This window comes from Malurus melanocephalus, unplaced genomic scaffold (assembly GCF_030028575.1).
Source record: "Malurus melanocephalus ecotype Western Australia unplaced genomic scaffold, MMel_1.1 scaffold_78, whole genome shotgun sequence".
In the NCBI taxonomy this organism is placed as follows: domain Eukaryota; kingdom Metazoa; phylum Chordata; class Aves; order Passeriformes; family Maluridae; genus Malurus; species Malurus melanocephalus.
Genome location: NW_026623310.1, coordinates 1,405,766 through 1,426,889, shown reverse-complemented (window position 1 = coordinate 1,426,889; position 21,124 = coordinate 1,405,766). Strand labels below are relative to the sequence as shown.

General features: G+C 41.5%; 1 protein-coding gene across 1 annotated transcript in view; it reads right to left on the bottom strand.

Annotated features, from left to right (window-relative positions):
- Window positions 1-21,124, bottom strand: part of FAM124A (family with sequence similarity 124 member A) — a 41,153-nt gene that overhangs the window by 9,662 nt on the left and 10,367 nt on the right. Inside the window, exons 2-3 of the mRNA XM_057367389.1 lie at window positions 20,628-20,659; window positions 4,486-5,225 (exon numbers count right to left, since the gene is read on the bottom strand). Coding sequence (XP_057223372.1) covers window positions 4,486-5,225; window positions 20,628-20,659 — 772 coding nt within the window. The remainder of the gene's footprint in view (window positions 1-4,485; window positions 5,226-20,627; window positions 20,660-21,124) is intronic.

Genomic DNA, 21,124 nt, shown 5'->3' with positions numbered 1-21,124 from the left:
GCTCAACAGGAGTGCAATGGTGTTTGTTTAATTGTATTAAAACCAGTGGAATTGATCCAGGAAAAAAAAAATCAACACAAGAAAAAGTGGCAGAGATTAGTGCTCAGTATCATCATAGTAGGTCTTACTTGAAAGGCAAAATACTGTCAGCATTACTGAATATCAAAAAGGCCTAATGTACAGTTTTGATTTMAAACTGAACCTCTTTGAAAAGTGGCTTGTAGTATGTTCACAAAACTAGGGAATTTGGGTGCTTTGTGACACAAAAAATATTCACTCTCAAAAATTTTTGCTGGGTGTATAATCTTAAGAGATGCCAGTATGCCATGGAATATAACTGGACTAACAGAAAAGATAAAGCACCTTAGGCTGAAGAAAAACAAGTGAAAAATCTCTTATATGAGTTAGTGACTGATTCTCATGCTCCCCCAAAACTCAGCCCTTTAATTAGCATGAAGGACAACCAAACACCTATGTCAGAAAAAGGAAAGGAAAAATAGATGAAAATATTTTGAAAAGCAGGGTTAGATTTACAGATTAATTAAATCAGGTTAAGGTTCTTCTCTTGACTGAGTCAATTTTTGTTCCAAAAGTGTGTCCTTTTCACCAGTTTCAAAAGAAACTAAATGTAATTTTTGTAAAGGTGCCCTGTACACATCCTTGTTTGTTGTGAATCATAGAATGGTTTGGGTTAGAAGAGATTTTAAAGGCTGTACAGCTCCAATCTCCCTGCAATTGGCAGGCACACCTTCCACTAGACCAGGTTGGCCAAAGCCCCATATAGCCTAGCCTGGAACACTTCCAGGGATGGGCATTCACAGCTTCTCTGGGCAACCTGTGCCAGCAGATGCTTTTATTTTCTTTATTCCTCTTTGTGTTCAGTTCTGCTTCATCTGCACTATTTAATTTAGCAARCTTGAAGGTCTTTTCTCACCTCCATTTTCCTTCCTGCAGATTAAACTGTTCCCTGCAAAATCCCCTTTCTTTGCCTGTTTTTCTGGAACAGAGGTGCCACAAAGTTCAGGGCCCATACCCAAGATGGCAGCAGGTTGAGTAAAGCTTCTGGATCATTACATATTGGATCAAGGTCATATGAATGCTAGATGACCATCAAGGTGAGGTCTGGAATGGTTTGGTGGTCAGCTGAAGTGTAGCCATGACCTCACTGATTCATCTCCAAAACCTCTCAATGGAAAAATAACTGGGCCTTGAGTCTCTGAGATTTGCCTCTCCTTGGCCACGGTAGGTTTGAGGGGCAAGCCATTCTTTGTGCTGCACAGGAGAATAAAATGTTTCTTTTAGTCTCAGATAAGGCTGGGAGAAGAAAGTCTTTGTCCAAACCTCATATTTTGTAATTATTTTGACCTCATCAGCTCAGTAACACCCACCCCTGCCCATATATGTAAGACAAGGTATTTTCTGCATTGTCTAAGAGTCCTCTTGTCCTAGCTCCTTGCTTCAGTTACGGCCACTATCTCTGCTCCTAAAACACATGATTATACCACTTCTTCACTTAAGATTACAATTGCCTGGTACAGATAAGGACATTGGCCAATTAATTCAGAAAATCAGCTAAAAAAAAATCCCTCTACCTCCTCATAAGTTGTGATCTGTAACATTTTCAGTGTTATTTCAAGGATGCTTTATAAATCAACATTAGGCAGAAAATAGCCGTCTCATAAACTGTATAGGTGCTCTCTGGCATGTAAAACAGCAGCAAGTCCTGTGCTTGAGTGCTGAGTCTCTACCTAGGTAAGACACTCCTTTTGCTGCAGCCCACCTTCCTCCTGACTATGTCTGCATGTTTCATCTCATGCAGAGTGGCTAGAAAAGCCTGCCAAAATATTATTTTACTTTTTCTACCCTATCCAGAGATGTTATCGTAATTTCAAGAAGCCATCTGCACACTTTCTCCTCTCTGCTCACTATCCTTCCCAAACATGCATGGCCAAGCCAGCCCAATCAGTTATTAACCTTTCCTGTTTCCCACATCGCAATGCCAGGAGTGCAAGTTGATTAGCACTTCATCTGTCTCTGTGTGGATTATGCCCAGAGGCAGCCAGGAGTCTGGACAAGACCTATAAATCCGGCAGTATATTCATTATACCAATACACAGCATATGCTTAGCTACATTATTTACATATTCTTCCCAATGCTCTGACAAAAGCTCCTCAGAGCTCCTGCTTCTGGGCTTAGCTCTGGTGAAGCTGTGGGTGTCTTCCCACAGGATGCAATCGTGTTCCTAAGCCTTGCTCCTGCTCCTACTCCAGCCAGCTGAACCCTCAGTTGCCTCAGCTGTTGTGTATCTTCAATCTTRGAGCCATTTGCTGACACGTAAAAGCTACTGTGACAAAATAATTCTGAAAGGCTTCCTTGAAAAAGGAAGGAACAGTTTCTTGGTATTAAACAGATTTATCTTATCCATGAATAACTTTGTTTTCTCTTGAACTGACTTTATCTAAGCCCCTTGATAATTGCATTTGCAAAATGGATTAAGAACATGGATCAATCTGGCTGGCAAGTATCCAAGTGCCCATAAGGACATGCAAGAGGTCACGTCCTGTTAAGCCTAAACGTGGATGAATACTCAAACTTTAAATACTGCCTGCAATTTAACAGGAATGTTAATCTACCTTTTTTGGTACAATTATAATTTTTAAAAGGTGCAGTATCTRTATAAAGGAAACAAAAACATTCTGATTATTACTAAGTAACAATTGATAGGCAGGCTAGAAAATACTGAGAGGTCATTGTTTAAACYAATATAACTGGAATGAAGGGAAAGTTATCACTAATGCTGTGGAAACTTCATTCTTGTTTGCCCTTTTATTTCTCCTATTCAGAATCATCATCCTCACCAAAAATAGGAATGAAAATTATTTGTACTCACTGGCCACACTAGGCAGACTTCTGCTCTTCACTTTTGGTACATATGGCCAAAATCTTACTCTGATTTTCTTTGATCAGCAAGTCTCACTATACCTCTATGCTGCCTGGCCCTTGTTACTCCTGAAAATTTGCTGTGTTTAAACCAAAAGCCCTATTTAGAAACCATTTTTTTTTTTTTTTTGATCCTTCCCTTCAGTTTACTTAAAACCAGTGTAAGATCCCATAAACCAAAGTTRTATCACATAGCAGAAACATCCTGAGAAAGAACATGGAAAGGAGGACATAGGTGGTCTGTAAGTTTCATGATGAACTTTGTCAGCTTCAGTTTGCAGCTTATGTCAGGCTAACACAGATTTACCCAAAGTGCAATCAGTAACCCTGAAAAATCAGAGATTGCCAGGTGGACAAGGAAGCTGCCCTCCTCAGCCCTATATGAACGCTATTCAGCTCTGGCATGGGATTGCTCTGAGGGTGACATCTGCAAAGCAGCATTGAAAGTTTTCACCACCACCTGAATGTGACTGACCAGAGCAGAGGTGTCCTGTGTACCTGGAATTTCAGCCCCAGAAACTACAGATCCAGATGCACTGTCCTACAGAGGACTGTTCCTACCTCTCTGCATGCTGGGAGATCTGTACGGAGGAAGGATGGCACCCACCCTTCTCGTTCCACAGCAATAAGGTCAGACAACCTGACAAGCCATATAAATGAAATTCACCCCCAAAAAAATACTCTTTGAAATCTGAACAACAGCCTCGTAAAGGTGYGGGACTGGGCTCCTTGATCTGAATGCAAGGAGCAATAAATACCTCTGAGGTGCAAGAATGCACATTAACCTGGCTCTGGATTGCCACAGATGCCCTCTCTGCAGGGCATGCAGCTGTTAAGGGCTTGCTGCTTATCCTTTTATCTCTCTTGGATGTGGTGCAGTGGAGCAAAGCACGCTGACAAATTGCTCAGATATGGTTCCTACAGACATCCTAACAAACAAGCTCTCAGGACTCGGTTATGAGCACTTGAGAGYAGTTTAAAAAGACAGTCTGTGGGAATGTCTCTCTTACGCTGCTCTTCAGGGTGCATTTCTTTTCCTTCATCTTGATAATCACTGTGCAAAAGAGAGATGCAGTTTGTCAGMCAGTGATGTTAGAAAATAATGAGTACCATCAGGACTTCTGCTTGTCTTCCATGAAAGTCTCATAACTGAGGGCTATTGTAAAACTCCCTGACAGTTCYGTGCCCATACTTCTTATAAAACTACACTCACCAGCCATAATTTCTCTACTCGGGCTCATAATTCCTTCTCTCCTCATTTCTTTAAACAGCTGTCTCATCTCACATCACTCTTAGCATAAACTAAGATTGACTGATATCTGGACAGCAGCATTCACTGCTTTTGTCATCAGTTTCATAATACAGCAAGAGGCTTCAAATTCTTTCTGCAGCAGTAGTGTCCTGACTTTTTCTTCAAGGATAAAACAAAAAAACCACCAACCAACCAACTAACCAACCAAAAAAAGGTCAACTGTCAATTCAGGTTAAGCTTTCCTGCACAAACCCAAGAAATGTGCCTCTATTTCCCTGTGTACTGAGTTTACCTGCAAAAGGATCCTATTCCCATCGTGGTCTTCTGTCTGCCACCTGCCTTCGCTGATGGGGCTGCAAGGGTTGGGCAAGAGAGGCACAAGCTGCCCCACATCTTTCACTCTGAACTCCAGCACAGCAGACTCTGTCCTCACTGGCACCTGGCCCTTCGGGAGTTTTTTTAAAGAAAACTGAATGTCTATTTCCATGTTAGAATAGACAGGAAAAACACAAAAGTCCGCTTTTTTCTGGCACACTGGTCTCTTCAATATTAACTCATACAATTTCAAAATGTCCACGAAATTTTCATTCCTGCAGTATATGGTGAAGCGGATCATTTCTTTCCCATAGTGCACTGGGCGAATGGCCCACAGGGGAGTCTCTGGAGCCAAAGTGTAGAAATCTTGGCTGCATGGCATGTAGGGGAGGAATTTCCCATGCATTAGCTCCGTGTGGTGGTAATGCCAAGGTGGCCGCTGGAAAGTTTCATGGAGCTGCAAGATGGGTTCCTCTCCATACTCCTCCTGCAGGAACAGAATGACAGCAAGGGCTGGCTGGGAAACACCAGCCTTGCCCGGCTTCCTGCGCTTTCGGGGMGCTCGTCTTTCTGAGACCTGGAATAGCTGGAGGTCTGGATGGATCCAAGCCAGAAGTTTATCAATGGCCTGCTGGAGAGCCTTGGATTCACCGGGGTCTGTGATGATATGGACACTAACAAGGAATGGGTCTTGTATGCCTTCCACAGAAAGTTCACCTGAAATATTAAAAACAGTCCTTTAAGATTTGCAACAAAGTTGTCAACATTTAGGTGATCCTTAAAGGAAAAACAGTCTACTCAGTCACAGTGGGATTTTTTATTTCATCTCTCCAAAGCTCACTTGTAATAAACAAAACAAAATGTACAGCAGTATAGCAACCAAGAAAATAATCAGAAGGCAGAGAAAAGTTTCATCAAGCATAACCATAAGAGCTGCTGTTTCTATGAGATAACATCCAAAAGATGCTACTCAGTGTGCATTTCTGTGATAGAAAAGAGCTATTCCACACAGTTGAGAGGTAGGAAAGACAAAATTACTGACACAGAGCTGGGGTGTATGGGACATTAATGATGTGCAGAACGATAAGGGTGGATAGTGTTCATCCCATCTTGTTTTAATTTTTGCCAGTTGGCTCAGGGCATGGAAATCACACCATTGAACTCCTTTCTATCACCCTGACACTGGAGTTTTACACACAGTTAAGTGTTTTATACCCTGGAGGCAACTGTTCCAATAAGTAAGGCAACATTTGTAGGGAAAGGTAATATCTTTTATTAGACCAGCTGATAAAGTTGGGGGAAAAAAAGCAGACAAGCCTTCAGGCACAGGTCCTTCTTTAGGAAAATATATTACTTGCCCCTACATATTCTGCACTGTTTATATCTTCAGGCTATCAAGACTGTTAATACTACTGCTTCAAGGTTTTCTTAAGATTAGGGAAGACTTGTAAAGGGAGGAGGCACAAAAAATTACACTTACTCAGGGGAAGAAACCTCTAGTTGGCCTTGGGAATGTTCACAGGAGCTCTATCTGTTTGCCCTGAAATTTCCTTGATAGCCCAGCCGAACAATGGCTATTTGGAGGTCTGGGGAGAAATTGTTACTTCTGTTCCTCTGGAGTCACATGCCAATAAAGAACATGTGCACGGTGATCCAAGACAGTTTGATAAATGAATTGTGCAACCTTGATATTTTTGCTGAAATGGTTCCCCTTGTGTGATATTCTGAAATCACCTCCGTGTCTGAAACCCTGAGCTTGGGCACGAAGCCTAAATGTGAGAAGCCTTAGAAAGGCTTCCCAGGCTTTTCACTGTGCAGACCACATTTAATAAGGGGATTGTTTCCAAGGCTATTTCCCTTCCTATTAGCAATCAGTACAAACCTCTCCCTYCTCCCTCCTGGCATCAGAACAACATTCTTGTGATACTTCACCATTTTCTGCAATGGAAAAGCAGCTTTATAAGAGTAGTGTATTTCAGTTGTCTTTCAATATAGAAAAGTTGCAAGACCCAGAGAAAATTCAGATGCAGCTGCATAGCTTTGCAGACAGAGATGACTGGCAAACATAATGTCCTCCTCAGTTTAGAAGCTGCAGAAAGATAGGGTATGCAGAGCAAATAGCAAGTGTGCATCTTGCCTAGGGGATATAAAGAAAAATCAAGAAAGTAATCAAAAATACAATTACAGCAGAGTTCTTGTATCTCTGCATGAAATGGGCGATGTGGAGTGACTTTCTCAGATGTCTAATGGAAGAAAAACAATTAAAGCAGAAAGAAAAACGGTGGCAGTGTGTGGCAAGAGGTTTTGCAGTGGCAATCATTATTGGTAGGTAATTCTTTGAGATACCCCCTGTGGGTAGTCACAGTCTGGGAGAAAGACAAAAGGGGTGTGGGGGAGGTCCTCTCATGGTTTTCCACATGGGACAGCAGAACAGGAAGGAAAACAAATTGCAGGGGACAGTTATCTAATAAAATCTAAAATAAAGTAATCACCATAACCATGCAGTCATTCATTTTCTAAGACTGGAATAGAAGATGTTCAGCTTTTTTCTCCAATTCCTTTGTTACAGAAATACTATCAAAGCCTGCAACAAGTGACAGGCTTGATGTTTATGCAAATAAATGACTGCAGCTCTGAAAGAAGCCTGGGAGCAACAATGTGAAGCAGAGAGCCATCATTGCTGTCGGCTTCTTGCTCTGCATTGAAAAAAAAAATCCCTGAGCGCGGCTTTTCTGCCCTCCTGTTGCTCAGCATGGTGCATGGACACTGAATGGCTAAAGCATTTTTCAGAAGAAGAGCCTTGTGGGAGCCAGTGGCAGCATTAGTATTCTGCAGCCATCGCTGCCTGTGCCCATCAGCACCAGATGCTCACAGAAGCAGCCTCAGAGGCACAGCACAAAGCCATCCTTGGGAGCCAGAGTTACACACAGAGTAGAGCAAATCATCTCTGCTTTTTGAGCTAGCAGCAACTATGAGAGTGTAAGAGCAGTACAGAAAATTCAGTTCTATTTTATGTTAGCAAAGATTCTTTTGCTGCAACACTTATGTGATTCATTATGTGTCTTCTGTGCTTCTAAAATGGCACCCCTTTCTGTTTGGGTAAGAAAAAGAGAAACTTAAGCAGAAATATGACGCAAGGAGAAACTTTCCCTGAAATGATGATAAGTTGCAAATTGTTTCTATGTTACTAACAAGTCTTCTTCCTTCATCTGACAAAGAAGGAGAGAAAACAACACCATTTCTCATGACACAGTTCAATTTGCCCCCAGCAAATTGTTACAGAAGCAAATGAAATCTCTGCATATGTATTAGCCTTCCTGTGTTACTAGTTAATCCCACAGAAAATATAAAAATGCTGAGGCATCTATTTGAAAATAAGSTTCACAGTTCTCACAGCTATTACATTTTTTTCTCTTCCTATGACAGAAGGGGATTAGGTCTCTTTGAGTTGGCAAAGCACTAATTTTGCTAAGGGGTGATTACCACCAGGATTGAAAGAGTATTTTTCAATTCTAAAATTTTTACTCCTCTACTAGTAGTATTAACCACCCATGACAGGTTAAAGCAGTCAGCCCAAATGCTCAGGAGATGTTTCACTCAACSTTTAAAAGCTGGGAGTGGAAGGTGACCCTGATATTTTATGATTGAGCTTTGCATGGGTACTTCCCTGCACATTATTTTCATTCTGTTGCTGATGCAATATTGCTGAGCAGAGATACAAGAAAGTCCTGTAAAGCGGAATAGCAATCCTGCCCTGTGGTTCTTCCTCCCCTCCTTTCCCTGCCCAAAAACCAGGACATTTTCATTAGTAAGACAATCTGAAAGAAACCAGTGTGTTCTGTCAAGTCTGCTCATGCCAGCTACCTCATTTCGRTGTGACTTCTCTGAAATGGAAGCTGCCTTGGCCTGGGGACAGACAGGACAGGTACCTGCCTGTATATCCYAGTTTTCTACATCCCTTGCTGTGTGCATGGAGACAGACAGCCACCTCTGAGAAACTTGTGGAGGACGATCTTGCCTTCCTCATTCTTTTCCTCCACTCTTACTGTAGGGAACAGCAGTGCCTGCAGAGGTGCTCCCTCTTGGCATCCARAGCTGCCTGGCTGGTGAAAGGTGTAGAGATCTGATGAGGAGTGGCTGAGGGAGCTGGGGGTGTTTTGCCTGGAGAAAAGGAGGCTCCAGGCAGACTTTATCACCCTTTACAACTGCTTGAAAGGAGGGTGTAGCCAGGTGGGGGTCAGTCTCTCCTCCCAAGTGCAAGTGATAGCACTTGTATCCAGTTGCACCAGTGGATGCTTAGATTGGATACTAGRAATGATCTMTTTACTAAAAGGGTTGTCAARCTTTGGAASGGGCTGCCCATGAAAGTGCTGGAGTTCCCAGCCCTGGAGGTATTTAAAGGGCACATAGATGTGGCACGTGGGGACAAGCGGTAGACTTGACAGTGCTGGGTTAATGCTCAGACTCKATGATATTAGAGGTCTTTTCCAACTTAAATGATTTTGTGGTTCTATGATCCAGTGACACAAACACTCATGGATGAAGTGGGAAGCAATGAATTAAGTGGCTAGGGGGGCAGCTACCACCCCTGAGAGGTGCCACAAGGACTCAGGTATCTGGTAACATCAATCTTGCTGTCTCCTGGCCCAAGGTGGGGACAAGTTGGGTGTAATGTCGGGGGACAAGTTGGGTGTAATGTCAGGACAAATCCACAGCAGCTGGGAAGCAGCCAGACGAATCTGCAGGTATGGAGAACTGGATCTAACACTCCTTCTCCCTGCAGTGTGTATGCATTAACCCACACAAGAGGCAAAGTCTCTGCATAATCCTAAACCACAGAAGTCTCCCTCTTTCATTTGCTTTTTGGCCCTAGGTCTCTTGTGCRCCTTGCTCCAGCAACACTCTGCCCATGACCTGCTCCCTCTTTTACACCATGACCTACCCAGGTTGCATTCCCTCTGGAAGTGCCCTGGGCACTCCTTCTCAGAGCAGTGCTCCAACCACTTTTTTATTTCAGGAGAAGACACCGCCTTCAGCGGTATTGATGAGACCTGATTTTCCAGGCTTCTCCAGTGGACTAAACTCAACCCATCCAAAGCAGAGCCTAGGAAGGATACAAGCACCTGTCTCCCTGAAATGTCTCTCTTAACCCTGTGTTGGTGAAACAGGGTATGCATCTGAAGACCTCTCAGACTTACCAGGAGACACTTAAGGAAGAGTTACTTACAGGGTTAAGCAAACCTGGTAAGTATTGTAAACTGAGATTGAATTTGCAACAAGGTCAGAATTTAGGCAAGTTGGTTTCTGGTCCCASCTCGTACATATGAAAGAGCATTTCCAAACTATGGCAGATATTTTCAATTTTCTAGTCACATAAATTTTCAATCTTCTATCCAGGAAACTCAGAGAAAATATCCAACCTAAAAATATTTGACAATTTTTTTTTTTTTGTATTCTGACCAGCAATATTGCACTGAGAATCTGAATGCTGGAATACAAACTTCCATTTTTTTTCCACTGCAGCATGCTGTTCGACGGGAACCAACAGCTGAACCCTTCTTAGGCCATACATACCAGATTCCTTTATCGCTACATCAGGCAGAGGGACTTCAAATTTCATTTGACCAAAACTGCATGATACAGTACCAGAGAGGTAAATCAAGCAACAGGAGAGGTTCAGAGTGAACTTGTCAAGCTTCTGAACTGCAATTCCCATCAAGCAATACTTAATTATCAAGAAATAACTGTTATTAGGAAGCAATGAAATAATTCAAAACTAAACATTACAAAGCAGCGTATTTTTTCACAGTTAATCAATCAAAATATTTCAACTATGGGAATGTAAAATAATCCCGAACACGGTATAAATAATATCAGAAAAAGCATGATAATATTTCCAATTAAAATTTCCCAGAATTTCTGTTTCACAGAGAGTATCAGTAATTCCCTATGTCAATCACATTTCACAACACAAAGAAATGCCAAAATAGTAGCACTTCTTGGTGAACAGGACCTTCACATTTTATCAGAGTCCAGGGCAACAGTGATCATTTTAGGTGCACTAATGGAAAGGCTCATGGGCAGACACAAAGTCAGAGGCTATTTTCACAAACAAGGAGCATCACTCCATGGACAGCTGCCACAGAAGCAGTAACTGGACACCTCTGGCAGCGGAACCCACTGCTAGGTCAGTCATGCTTTGATGAATTATGCAGCATCAATAATCTTTTGAACAAGCAGGATGTGACAGATTCACCAGCTCCTCCATTCTCTTYCCCTGCTGTTTAATAGCATCTGACAAGTGCAGGGCTGCTGGATAATGTGCTTCTCAGCATGCCTGGCTTTGCACACCACCTCGAACTCAGGAAGGATGTCCAGAAGCAAGAAGAATGGGGATATTCAGCACAGCACAAAGAGGAAAAACCCCTTTCATGCTCCCCTCAGAGCAGTATTTTCCTGAGGAGTTGCAGTTGAACGTTCCACAATTCTCTCTCCTCCATCCATGCTAGGGAAGTATAGACAGTGCCACTAAAACTGAGGGTAACTTGTGGGTTTGTGTGCGTTATCTCTAACATCATTGTTCTGTRGGAATGCCCTGTTGTGTTTCTGTCTGCGTAATCCCATGCCCCTGACACTCAGTCTTCTCCTTTCTGTGTCTGTGTATTCCACCCAGGCTTTATGAGGCCTGGAGGCATATCAGAGCAGAGGCCATGCTTATTGAATATTAAGCACCCAGCAAAAAAAGGCTCCCAACTCTGAGAAGATAGTGTATGTGGTCTTCAKGCAGACAAACTTAGGATCCTACAGTGGGTGCTGTCACACCATGGTTGCAAACAAGGAAACTGCTTGGCAATTCCTTACAAACACCCTTTTAGACAAGGATTTTTCTGCCAGTGCTCTGGTCTTCTCCATGAGCTTTTTACTCTGGCTGCCTGGTGCTCTCCTCCCTCAAAATACGCTGCTCGAACATTATGTTACATGCTTAGAARTAATTTGAATTTCAATTAAAAAACCCAACAACCTCATCATTTACTCATTCTCTGGAGAGCACTGAAGTCTTCAATATTCTCCTCAACCACAGATAAAGCTACTAATTTGCTGAAAAGCAAGAAGCTCAGATGTTCTTCTGGATATAAACTGCTATAATTTCCCCTCTTCCCTCTCACATAGATCACCACAATTTGAGAGCTGTCTTGGTGTTTAAGTGTGCACACRTATCCACGCCACACAATAGATTCCCATGATTTGTCATCTTCAAGCTATCTTGACTCTTACAGCTGCCCCCTTTCAAAAGCCACAAYCTACCTCCATTTGCCCATCCGGAGCCTAAATGGCTTCATCACACAGTGATTAATTCCCACAGGAGACCCAACACCAATGGGAGAAAGAGCAAGGTAATTTTATTTTGATATCCTGAGAAGTATTCCTGACCTGACCAGCTCAGTGTTTCTAGTGCTTCCAATGTGCCAGGTCTAGATGCAAGTTGCAAGAGCTTGCTGAACATACTGAAAATAAGTTCTCAAACAGCTGGCAATTACCATTGTATGTCTTTCACGAGAAGAACCAGCAATCAGAAAGCCCTGGGTGGGGAACTGGAGCACAACAATGAGCTGCTGCTCACAGGCAGTGCCTCAGGGAGTTTGGTGATGTTGGCACCCATGAGCCTGGGCCACCAGRGTAAGATATGGGATCTCATGTAAGAGCCCATATTGCTGCCAAATTCAGTCCAGTGGAGAAATGCAGGGAAGGTGCATTAATTATAAATGTCCAACTATAAAACTGACTTGTTTTATTGCTGTTTCATATTGTATGTAGAATTGAAAGGGAAAAAAAGCCCCCCAAACTGCCTACGGCCTCAATTTTAGGAGGAAGAGGGGAAGGAAGAGGACCTGAAGTGCAAACAGAGAAAGCAATATTCTGAAGGGCTGCRGATTTCTACTTGAGAAGAGTTAAGTTTTGCGAAGATATACATCCTTCCCAATCATAAAATCTTTCTAAAGAAGAAAAAAGGATTATAGTTCTTGGCAAGAATCCAGACATTGATATTTGGTACAAATATCAGATTCTGTAGAGAGTTGCAATGTGTAGTAATTCAACTACTACACTAATAAATTACTACAGAATAAAACTCCCATCAGCAACCATCAGTAAATCAAAAGCTGTAAAAACTGCATCCAACACAAAGTCCTTTGATTATAGGCATTGTGTTTTCTTAAAATTCAACTCCTATGAAAAACTGAGATTCTCAAAAATATGTTTTTTTATAAAAGGCACAAAGAACATTGCCTTAAAAAAAAMCCCCAAACCCCAGAAACACTGTGCACTTGAGCAGCTAACAAATTCAGTCCAACAATGAGCTCCATACCGCACACAATGTACTCTAGTTAACTAAGAGTGTGATTTTATGATGGGCTTAAGACAATTTAAGACTTTACTGCTGGCACTCTTCCCCCTTCTATTCTCAGCTAAGTGTTTCCAGTGCTTCCAATGTGTCAGGTCTAGATGCAAGTTAAAAGAGCTTTCTGAACACACTGAAAAGAAGCTCTCAGACTTCAGGAATAATACTTCTGGTGGCAGTCAGGAAACTAGTCTGGCTAAAAATGTTACTTTTGAGGCAGAACTCTTTTAATCAGTCTGCACTTTTGTGCAAATGTTCCTGGTATCACAAAAATGTGGCAGGGAAAGCCAGCCAGAGAGGAGGCAGAAATCACAACAAAACATCTACCCTCAAGACCCATCCAAAGATAATGGGATCACACTCTGAGGCACAGCCAAGCATTGCCATGATTGTGTCTCTGCAGACAATGAACAATATCAGCATCACAGCAAAGGACCCATTTGGACTTGGCAGTAGTAGAAAATTGAATCTCACAATCCTTTCAGCTGACAGCAGCGTGTGGCTTAGATCTACCCCCTACCAGCTGATGGAAAAGGGAAGCAAAAATAGGAAGCMTGCTTTGTTGTCCATGCCCCATCCCCTATGATGGCAGCCAGCAGTCACCTGGTAAACATTTCATGAATGTTTAATAAACTACAGACATCTTTTTTTTTCCTAAACTACTAATCAACAAATGTTGCATCAACAAAAACAAGGCAGGCAGAGGACATCTACCACTCCAGAATGTGGCACACACCTATTACCAAATGTCCYAGTTTCCACTGAGCGTGCATAAACAAATGGTATTTATTTACTTTTAGAAKTTCAGATGAAAGAAAATACCCCACGATAATGTACTACGGCCATAAAACGAGGGAGCTCTCTGTTGGCATTGGCAGCATTTAGTAGAAAGTGCCTTAATTGCTTCAACCTTCRCAAGTGTTTTGTTATTTGACTCGGTGACTCAGATGGCTTTTCCTGTTCTACCCCAGCTAAGTGCCTCTGAGTCAGGAGTTGCCATGGGACACATTTATTTTTCTAGCTTCCCTCTTTGGGCTTTAACAATTCAGACTGACATAGGAAYAATTTCCAGATCATTCTCATCACTGTACCAGCTGAACTTAGAGTGCCAAGATCTTTCCTGCAACTCATTTCTCAGGGTTAAAACACCCACTAAATGGCTGCCTAGCTCCTTGTGGTTTTCTGGGACAGCAGCAATAATGCTTGCACAGGGGGAAATTTAACCCACWTCACCAAATAATCCAATTTAACTTTTTCTGACATATTTCCTGTATTTTTTTACTGGAACTGTATGGCACTCGATAGCTCAGTGTCTAGCAAAGGTTTCCCATGYTTCTGAAATATGCTTGGATTATTAAAAATGAGGATGTATTTGGTTACATGGTTTTGATYATGACAATGTGGACTTAAAAAAAGGAGTTAGAAAAMCACTTGCATTGTCATCCATACACATTATTCTTTTTTAATAACGAGTGCAGTTTTTATCTGCTKTATCTGTATGACAAGAAAAAAAGAMCTGATGGGATGTGATCAGAAAAGAATAKACAAAACAACTGAAAACAATGTTTCGGCAATTCTGGTCCAGTAACTTTTAAGGGTACRCTTATACACCCTTGATACGGAAATCCCAAGSTAGCACTAAGCCAGTAGAAAGAAATTTAGACATAGGACACACAGCCTGCTGCCTGCTGAATGATCCCAAAGATCATTCTCTGATCATTCTGATCATTCAGAAACTCTGAATTTTACAAAAACAGAGATACAGGGGTTATTCCAAGCCAGATAGATTTGAACAGGAACTTCAATCTTTACAAGAGCCATGCCATGTTTTTGGTCAATGCCRCGTGGAATGCAAAAATCAAATCTAGGTTTGATTTCAAGTTACACATTCTTTTGCGSATGTCCTTACACATGACTACTTCCTCTCTAGAGGTGCCTTCCAACCTCAGCTCTCAGTGGATCAGTGCTGTACTTTCCTATCCTGTATGCAAGCATTTGGTTCTGCATCAAAGTGGAACCTGACGACGAGCAGCTACATAAAGGTTTTGTGCAGCCAAAGCCTGCTAGGTGGCACCTAACAGTGATATTTTCCTTCTTCACCCTGCCACAGTGGCAAGCAGCATTGCATTTTACCCCTGGCATCATAACATGCACAAGATGTATTATATTTTCTACACCTTTATTTTCTGCAGGAGCTGACACTTCGGGTTTCACTACTATATAAAACACCTGAATTTGCAACACTGACAGATGCTGCAGACTAAGACTYTACATGATTCGAGTCCAATTTCCTCTTGCATTTTTCCTCATACTTTAATTAGTCTTCCTTTTATAATAACACCTTCTGGAAATGCAGCATGACGCTGGCAAGCCCGCTGTAAATTGTTTTTGTAATTGTATTTAATACAGCTCATTGCCAGCCATTGTAAAAGCATCTCAGCTCTCTATGGAAATAAGAAACAATACACTACAGCATACTTTGTATAGCAATGAAAGAATATAATTATATCCTTACACTCATTAAATTACATTGTTTGGAGAAATAGACTTGGCAGATACTCAGTCCAGGAAGGTCTGGGTCAGAATCAGTCAGAATTAATCTAACTTAAAGTAGGCAACTACATTATGAAATTCAACCATTGTGACAGATTCTTCAAAGACAAACTCAGACACACTCCTCTTCGTGCTCCTGGTTAGTCTTCAACACCTTTCACAGTTCACTGAGGACAGATTTTGAAATGAAACACAAGTATCAGGGAGCCATTTCTCCCTGTGCTTTTGTTACAATGCATCTGATGGTGAGTTGACCTTGACTGGACAGCAGGTGCCCACCAAAGCCACTCTATTGCTCCCCTCCTCTGTTGGGCAGGGGAGAGGAAATTTAATGAAAAATTCATGARTAAAGGACAGGGAGACATCAGTCACTAATTATTGTCATGAGGAAAATAGACTTGATTTTGGGAAACTAGTTCCATTTACTACCAGTCAATCAAAATAGCATAATGAGAAGTAAACCAAATCTTAAAAAGCTTCCCCTACCTCTTCCTCCTTCCTGGGCTTAAGTTTACTCCCAGTTGTCTACCTTCTTCCCTGAGTGGCATGTAGGGACAGGAAATGGGGGTTACAGTCAGTTCATCACATTGTTTCTGCTGCTGCTACCTTCTCAGGGACAGTAGACCTTCCCCTACTGCCATTTGGTTAGTCCTCCATGAACTTCTGCAACATGAGTCCTTCCCACGGGCTGCAGCTCTCCACAAACTGCTCCAGCGGGGGCCCCCCATGGGGTCACAAGTCCTGCCTGCAAACCTGTTCCAGTGTGGGCTCCTCTCTTCAAGGGTTTGCAGGCTCTGGCAGGAGCCTACTTTGGTGTGGACTTCCCACAGGGTGACAAGCCTGGGGACCTGATGCAGATGACACCGGCAAAATGTTGACTGAACATTGACCAAATCCTCAAAGACCTGATTTATACCAATATAGAAACAGAATATCAAACAGAAAATCTATTAAAAAGAAACATGTGCAGTAACCCACATATTTTATGTCTGCCAAAATAAACTTTCTTGTGTTTAATTTCTAGAACCAGAAAGTGGGTGGAATTCCATGGGCTAGGAACATGGGTGTGTGTGATATTAAATAAAATTTTAATATCCCATGTCTCAGGTTTACCACAAAAGAATATGAACACCCTAGAAGGACTCAATTGTTTGTTAGCTGTTAAAGGAAAGGCAGGAGAGCAGGGCAGGGTGAATTACCAACTCTCCAACTGCAAAGCAGGTGAGTGACAAGCCCTTCACCTCACTGAGAAGCACAACATGAACTACTCCACGCTAGAGAGTTCTACACTTTCAAATGCACTTCCATGAAGTTGCATCTTATCCCACAGGACCATTTTTGTGTTTCATTTATCAGCCTAGCTGGACCAGTACAGTCATGTATCCCGGCAGTTACCTGATTGCCAAGYTAAAAGTGGATAAGGAAAAGAAAAAAAATCATTCACTTCTACAATTATTTCTAAGACAACCTAGTTATATTGGCTCCAGGGCTGACTTGGTACGGAATATTTCAAATCATAGAATCATTAAGGTTGGAAATACCTCTAAGATCATCAAATCCAATCGTTAACCCAGCACTCCCCTGTTTACCACTTAGTGCCACATCCATGCAGTTCCAGGGATTGTGACTTCCCCGAACAGCCTGTTCCAATGCCTGACCACACTTTCAGTAAAGCAATGTTTCCTAAATCTAATACAARCTTCCTCTGGTGCAATTTGAGGCCATTTCTTCTCATCCTTTGTAAATGTTACAAATTACAACAGTCTTGTTTCAAAACATCCATTTCTCGTTTGGGTTTTTCTGAAGAGCCATTATCATCAATGCAAAGATTAAGCAGACGAGGCAATAAGCAGCCCCCATCAAAACTCCTCCTCCCTGGTTGAAAATCATCCCTGAAACACATAGCTCAAAGCAATCTGAAGATAATTAAAATTATGATGTACAGAGACTGTTGCTTATTGGGCCGATGGACACTAATTAATTATTCCTTTGTAATTCCGACTGTCTGTATCCATATACCAATTATAGTCTTTATATTCTGGCAGTATTACTTTGTGTAAAGGTCTCTTCTGTGGGCATAAAGTGCTTAGCACAGTCCTCTCTCACATAGAATTAGGGATCCCTAATGGTAGTTGAAAAGGCAATTGAAAATATGAGGAAAAAGAAGGTTAATACATTTCCTAGATTAATGAAGAGCACACCAATAGGCAAAACATCCCAACACAACAAAGCACTCTTCCTCCTGAAGAACAAAGCAAAAAGCAACTATACACACAAGAATTCAGATTAAAAAAAAAAAAAGAAACACATTTCTCTACACTGAAATCACATTGCTAAACCTTTGAAAGCTGTAATACCTCCAAGTGCTTCATCCAACAGACAGGTTTGTGTGATCTTTTTACTCTACTCAACACGACAAGGCAAAGGGGCTTGTCACCCTGACACCCTGACAGCAGCCACAGCCCACACAGYAGACACCTGGTGCATTTTCTTGCAGAAATAGACACACTCTGCAAACTTTGGTACTCTTTTCCAAATCACTTGCTGTACAAAACCACAAATGCTAGATGAATGCTGCCAGTAAAAGACATTTTTAGTTATCTGAAGCTGGGAGACAAGGGCAAAGAAGAAAAGAAGTGAGAGGCTACCAAAAACCCAAGGTCCAGCTGATCCACCAGTCAGGGCGTTGAACTGCTGAAGCAGTTGGCTGACCACAATAGCTGCTGCCAGTGCTCAGGGAAAAAAGTCCTAGAAATAAAAACAAGRACAGAATGATCCTGGCACTGCCATTCGGCAGCCAATGAGGTTTTACTTCTGACCTGGCGGGGTCTGGAATTCCTGTACAACTTTGCATTGGTGCAAAGTCCTGCAGATTGCTCAGCTGCTGTGATAGAAGCTGTAGCTGATTCACCTGCTAAGTCTTTCTTAACTTTTACTTGGCATGTCTGTGGAAAACCATTGTCCAGTGGAGTTCAACAAGAAATTGGAAAGATTACTCATTTGTTAAACACTGAAATTGGAGCCTCACTGTTACCACCAAATAGGACCCCTTGAAAACCAAATTAACCTGTAATCCTTCTGGTGTAGATAGACTACAGTTCACTAGAACAGGAGCTTCAGGTAAAGCAGCTGTAGGTAATGGAGATTCATTCTTAATTAACAGCTCACTTCATGCTAACCTACAGCCTTACAGCACCATTGACTACACTCCTTTCTGTACTGTGAATTATACCACTTCTTGAATCTTTTCCCCAAAGAAATKTGAAGGCCCAAACCCCCATTTTTTGAATCTCTTTTCATCAAAATTATTTTTTTCAAATTCATTAGTAACTGCTGACTACCAGTCTTTGACATGAAAGTATTTCTGTTTTCCCAAAATTCTTTTATGTAACCGTTTCTGTTACTATTGCACTGTCTGACCAAACCAACTGCACAAACCCCTCAAAAGGCAAAGTTAAATACTGCTACTTGTGAAGCTGTATCACTATAACTTGCCTTGGAAGCAGAAAAGAGAAAGGAGGAGACTGTTCTGTCTCCTGAAATTGTGTGTCTTTGCTGGAATGATAACACCTCCTTGTACTGACAAATTACTGGTGTTGAAACACAACAGCAATCCCCACATACACTGGGCAGCAGTGGCCAGCAAGACCACAGTCAACATGACACATTGTAGCTGCCACATGACAAAATTTGATTCCCCTTAGATACAGCTCATTTAATAAAAAACAAGACTTACAAATGTTATTTGATAACTTTATTTGTAAAATATGCAGTAATCATGCAAAGTTTTTAAGGGGTTCAAACCAAATTTTTGAATGAGAAATACTTGCACCTTGTCTTTTGAATTAATCTGCCTCCAATAAGCSAATGAGTCACCATACAAAAAGTGGAGGCAGTTGGCAGCATATTCCCCCAAACCATAATCTAAAATTGGGAGCTGAGAGGGTGGTATGTCACACATCTGGTGTAACCAGGCAAATCCAATACGCTTTTGCTGTCACACAGAAGCCGATTGCCTGGATTTTGCCTCCCAATCATTTCAAAAATTATGCCTGACAGTGAGAATCCAGAAATCTATTTAAAAAACAGAATTTAGGAAAAAGCTGCACTAAATTCTGTCTTTCTCAGACACACACACACCCTGAGCAGATGGAGGAAAGACAGTGAGTTTCTTGCTAGTCACATCAGTGCGGGARTCAGACATTACCAATGCTCTCTCATCCAGCTCCTGTTGAAATCAATAAAAGCCCTTCAGCGAAGACCATGGGAGATAGAAAACAACCTTCTCCTCACTTTAGCCAGAATATGTGAAGGAGAAAAAACTGACAGCGTTCTTTCCCTCAGATTTTCATGGTGCTTAAAGATACAGACTACAAAACATAACTTGCCATTTAGGAATCTTTGATCTTCTTGATTGGCACAAATATGACTCATGTCTACGTATGAATCAGGGAGACAGACATCACTTTGCGCTTGGACAAGGAAGGATAGTAGCAGCCATGCATGAATAAGCATTACTGCATTTCAAAGTGCTGCAGATGCAATGTGTTCTACAACCAAGGAAGTGGTGGGAGTGAAAGGTGTTCCTTTTCGCTTAAAAACAATTATTTTGCATTGGTGAAAAATAAAAAAAAATAATCCAGATGCTGGAATTTGTCTTTTATCAGTTCGAAAACCTGAAAATCAACTGGCATTGTAAATATCTAGAAGGACTTTGGCATTTACTAGAGCATCTATCTTCTCTGAAATAAATAAAATCTTCACTAAAGTTGCTGTGAAGTGCTTTGTGAGCATCAGCTTACAATAAACATTCAATCATTCCTGCATTTCCCAGTTCTAATGACATTCATCACTGCAAAGTCCTTTGGCCTGAGGGCCCATTCACACTGGCTCACAGAGTGTCTATAGATTTTGTTCTCATTTTGCCTTGCATCCTTGTGAGCTCCAATATTTAGGACTTCACACATGGTTTGTATTTCTGCCATAAATATTCAGTTTCATTTTCTACTCTGTTTCTGGACAAGATCCAAGAAAAGAAGGAATCGAGGCTTTACTGTGTCAAAGTGAACTCCGTCAGTAACACCAGATTGACGTTAATAAATATTAGCAAGTACAAAAGAAGAAAATAGAATAATTCATTAAAAAAAAAATCTCAAAGTTATACTCACTGCTGGTAGAGGACATACGGCTGTACTCAGACCTGCAAGACAAAGATTTTAATTAGAATGCATTTAATCCAAAAGATATAATGAAAAAGTCACCTAAACTAACACACATTGCTTCTTGAATAGTTTAATGCCCATTTCATACTTTTTATGCTAAGATAGTAACTGGAACAAGTTTTGAACATTGCTTCAGAAAAACTGGCATCTCACATGAATTTTGAAAATATGTAACTAGAATGAGTAAAGCAACTATGGTTTTGTCTAGGGGTTATTGATGCTACGTAACTCCAGGTATAAAAATTAAAGGCTCTCCACAAGGACTGAACAGTCTGCTTCTGACACAGGTTAGGAGTAGAGGTCAACTAGGCTTTGACTCAGCTCCTCTCCTTCCTCAGCTCCTCTCCTTCCTCACTTTATGTCCTCTAAATGTTGCTTTACAGATTTTTCTTTGAGTTCTTTTTAAGAGAACTCTATTTGAGGAGCAGAATTTTTACAGTTCT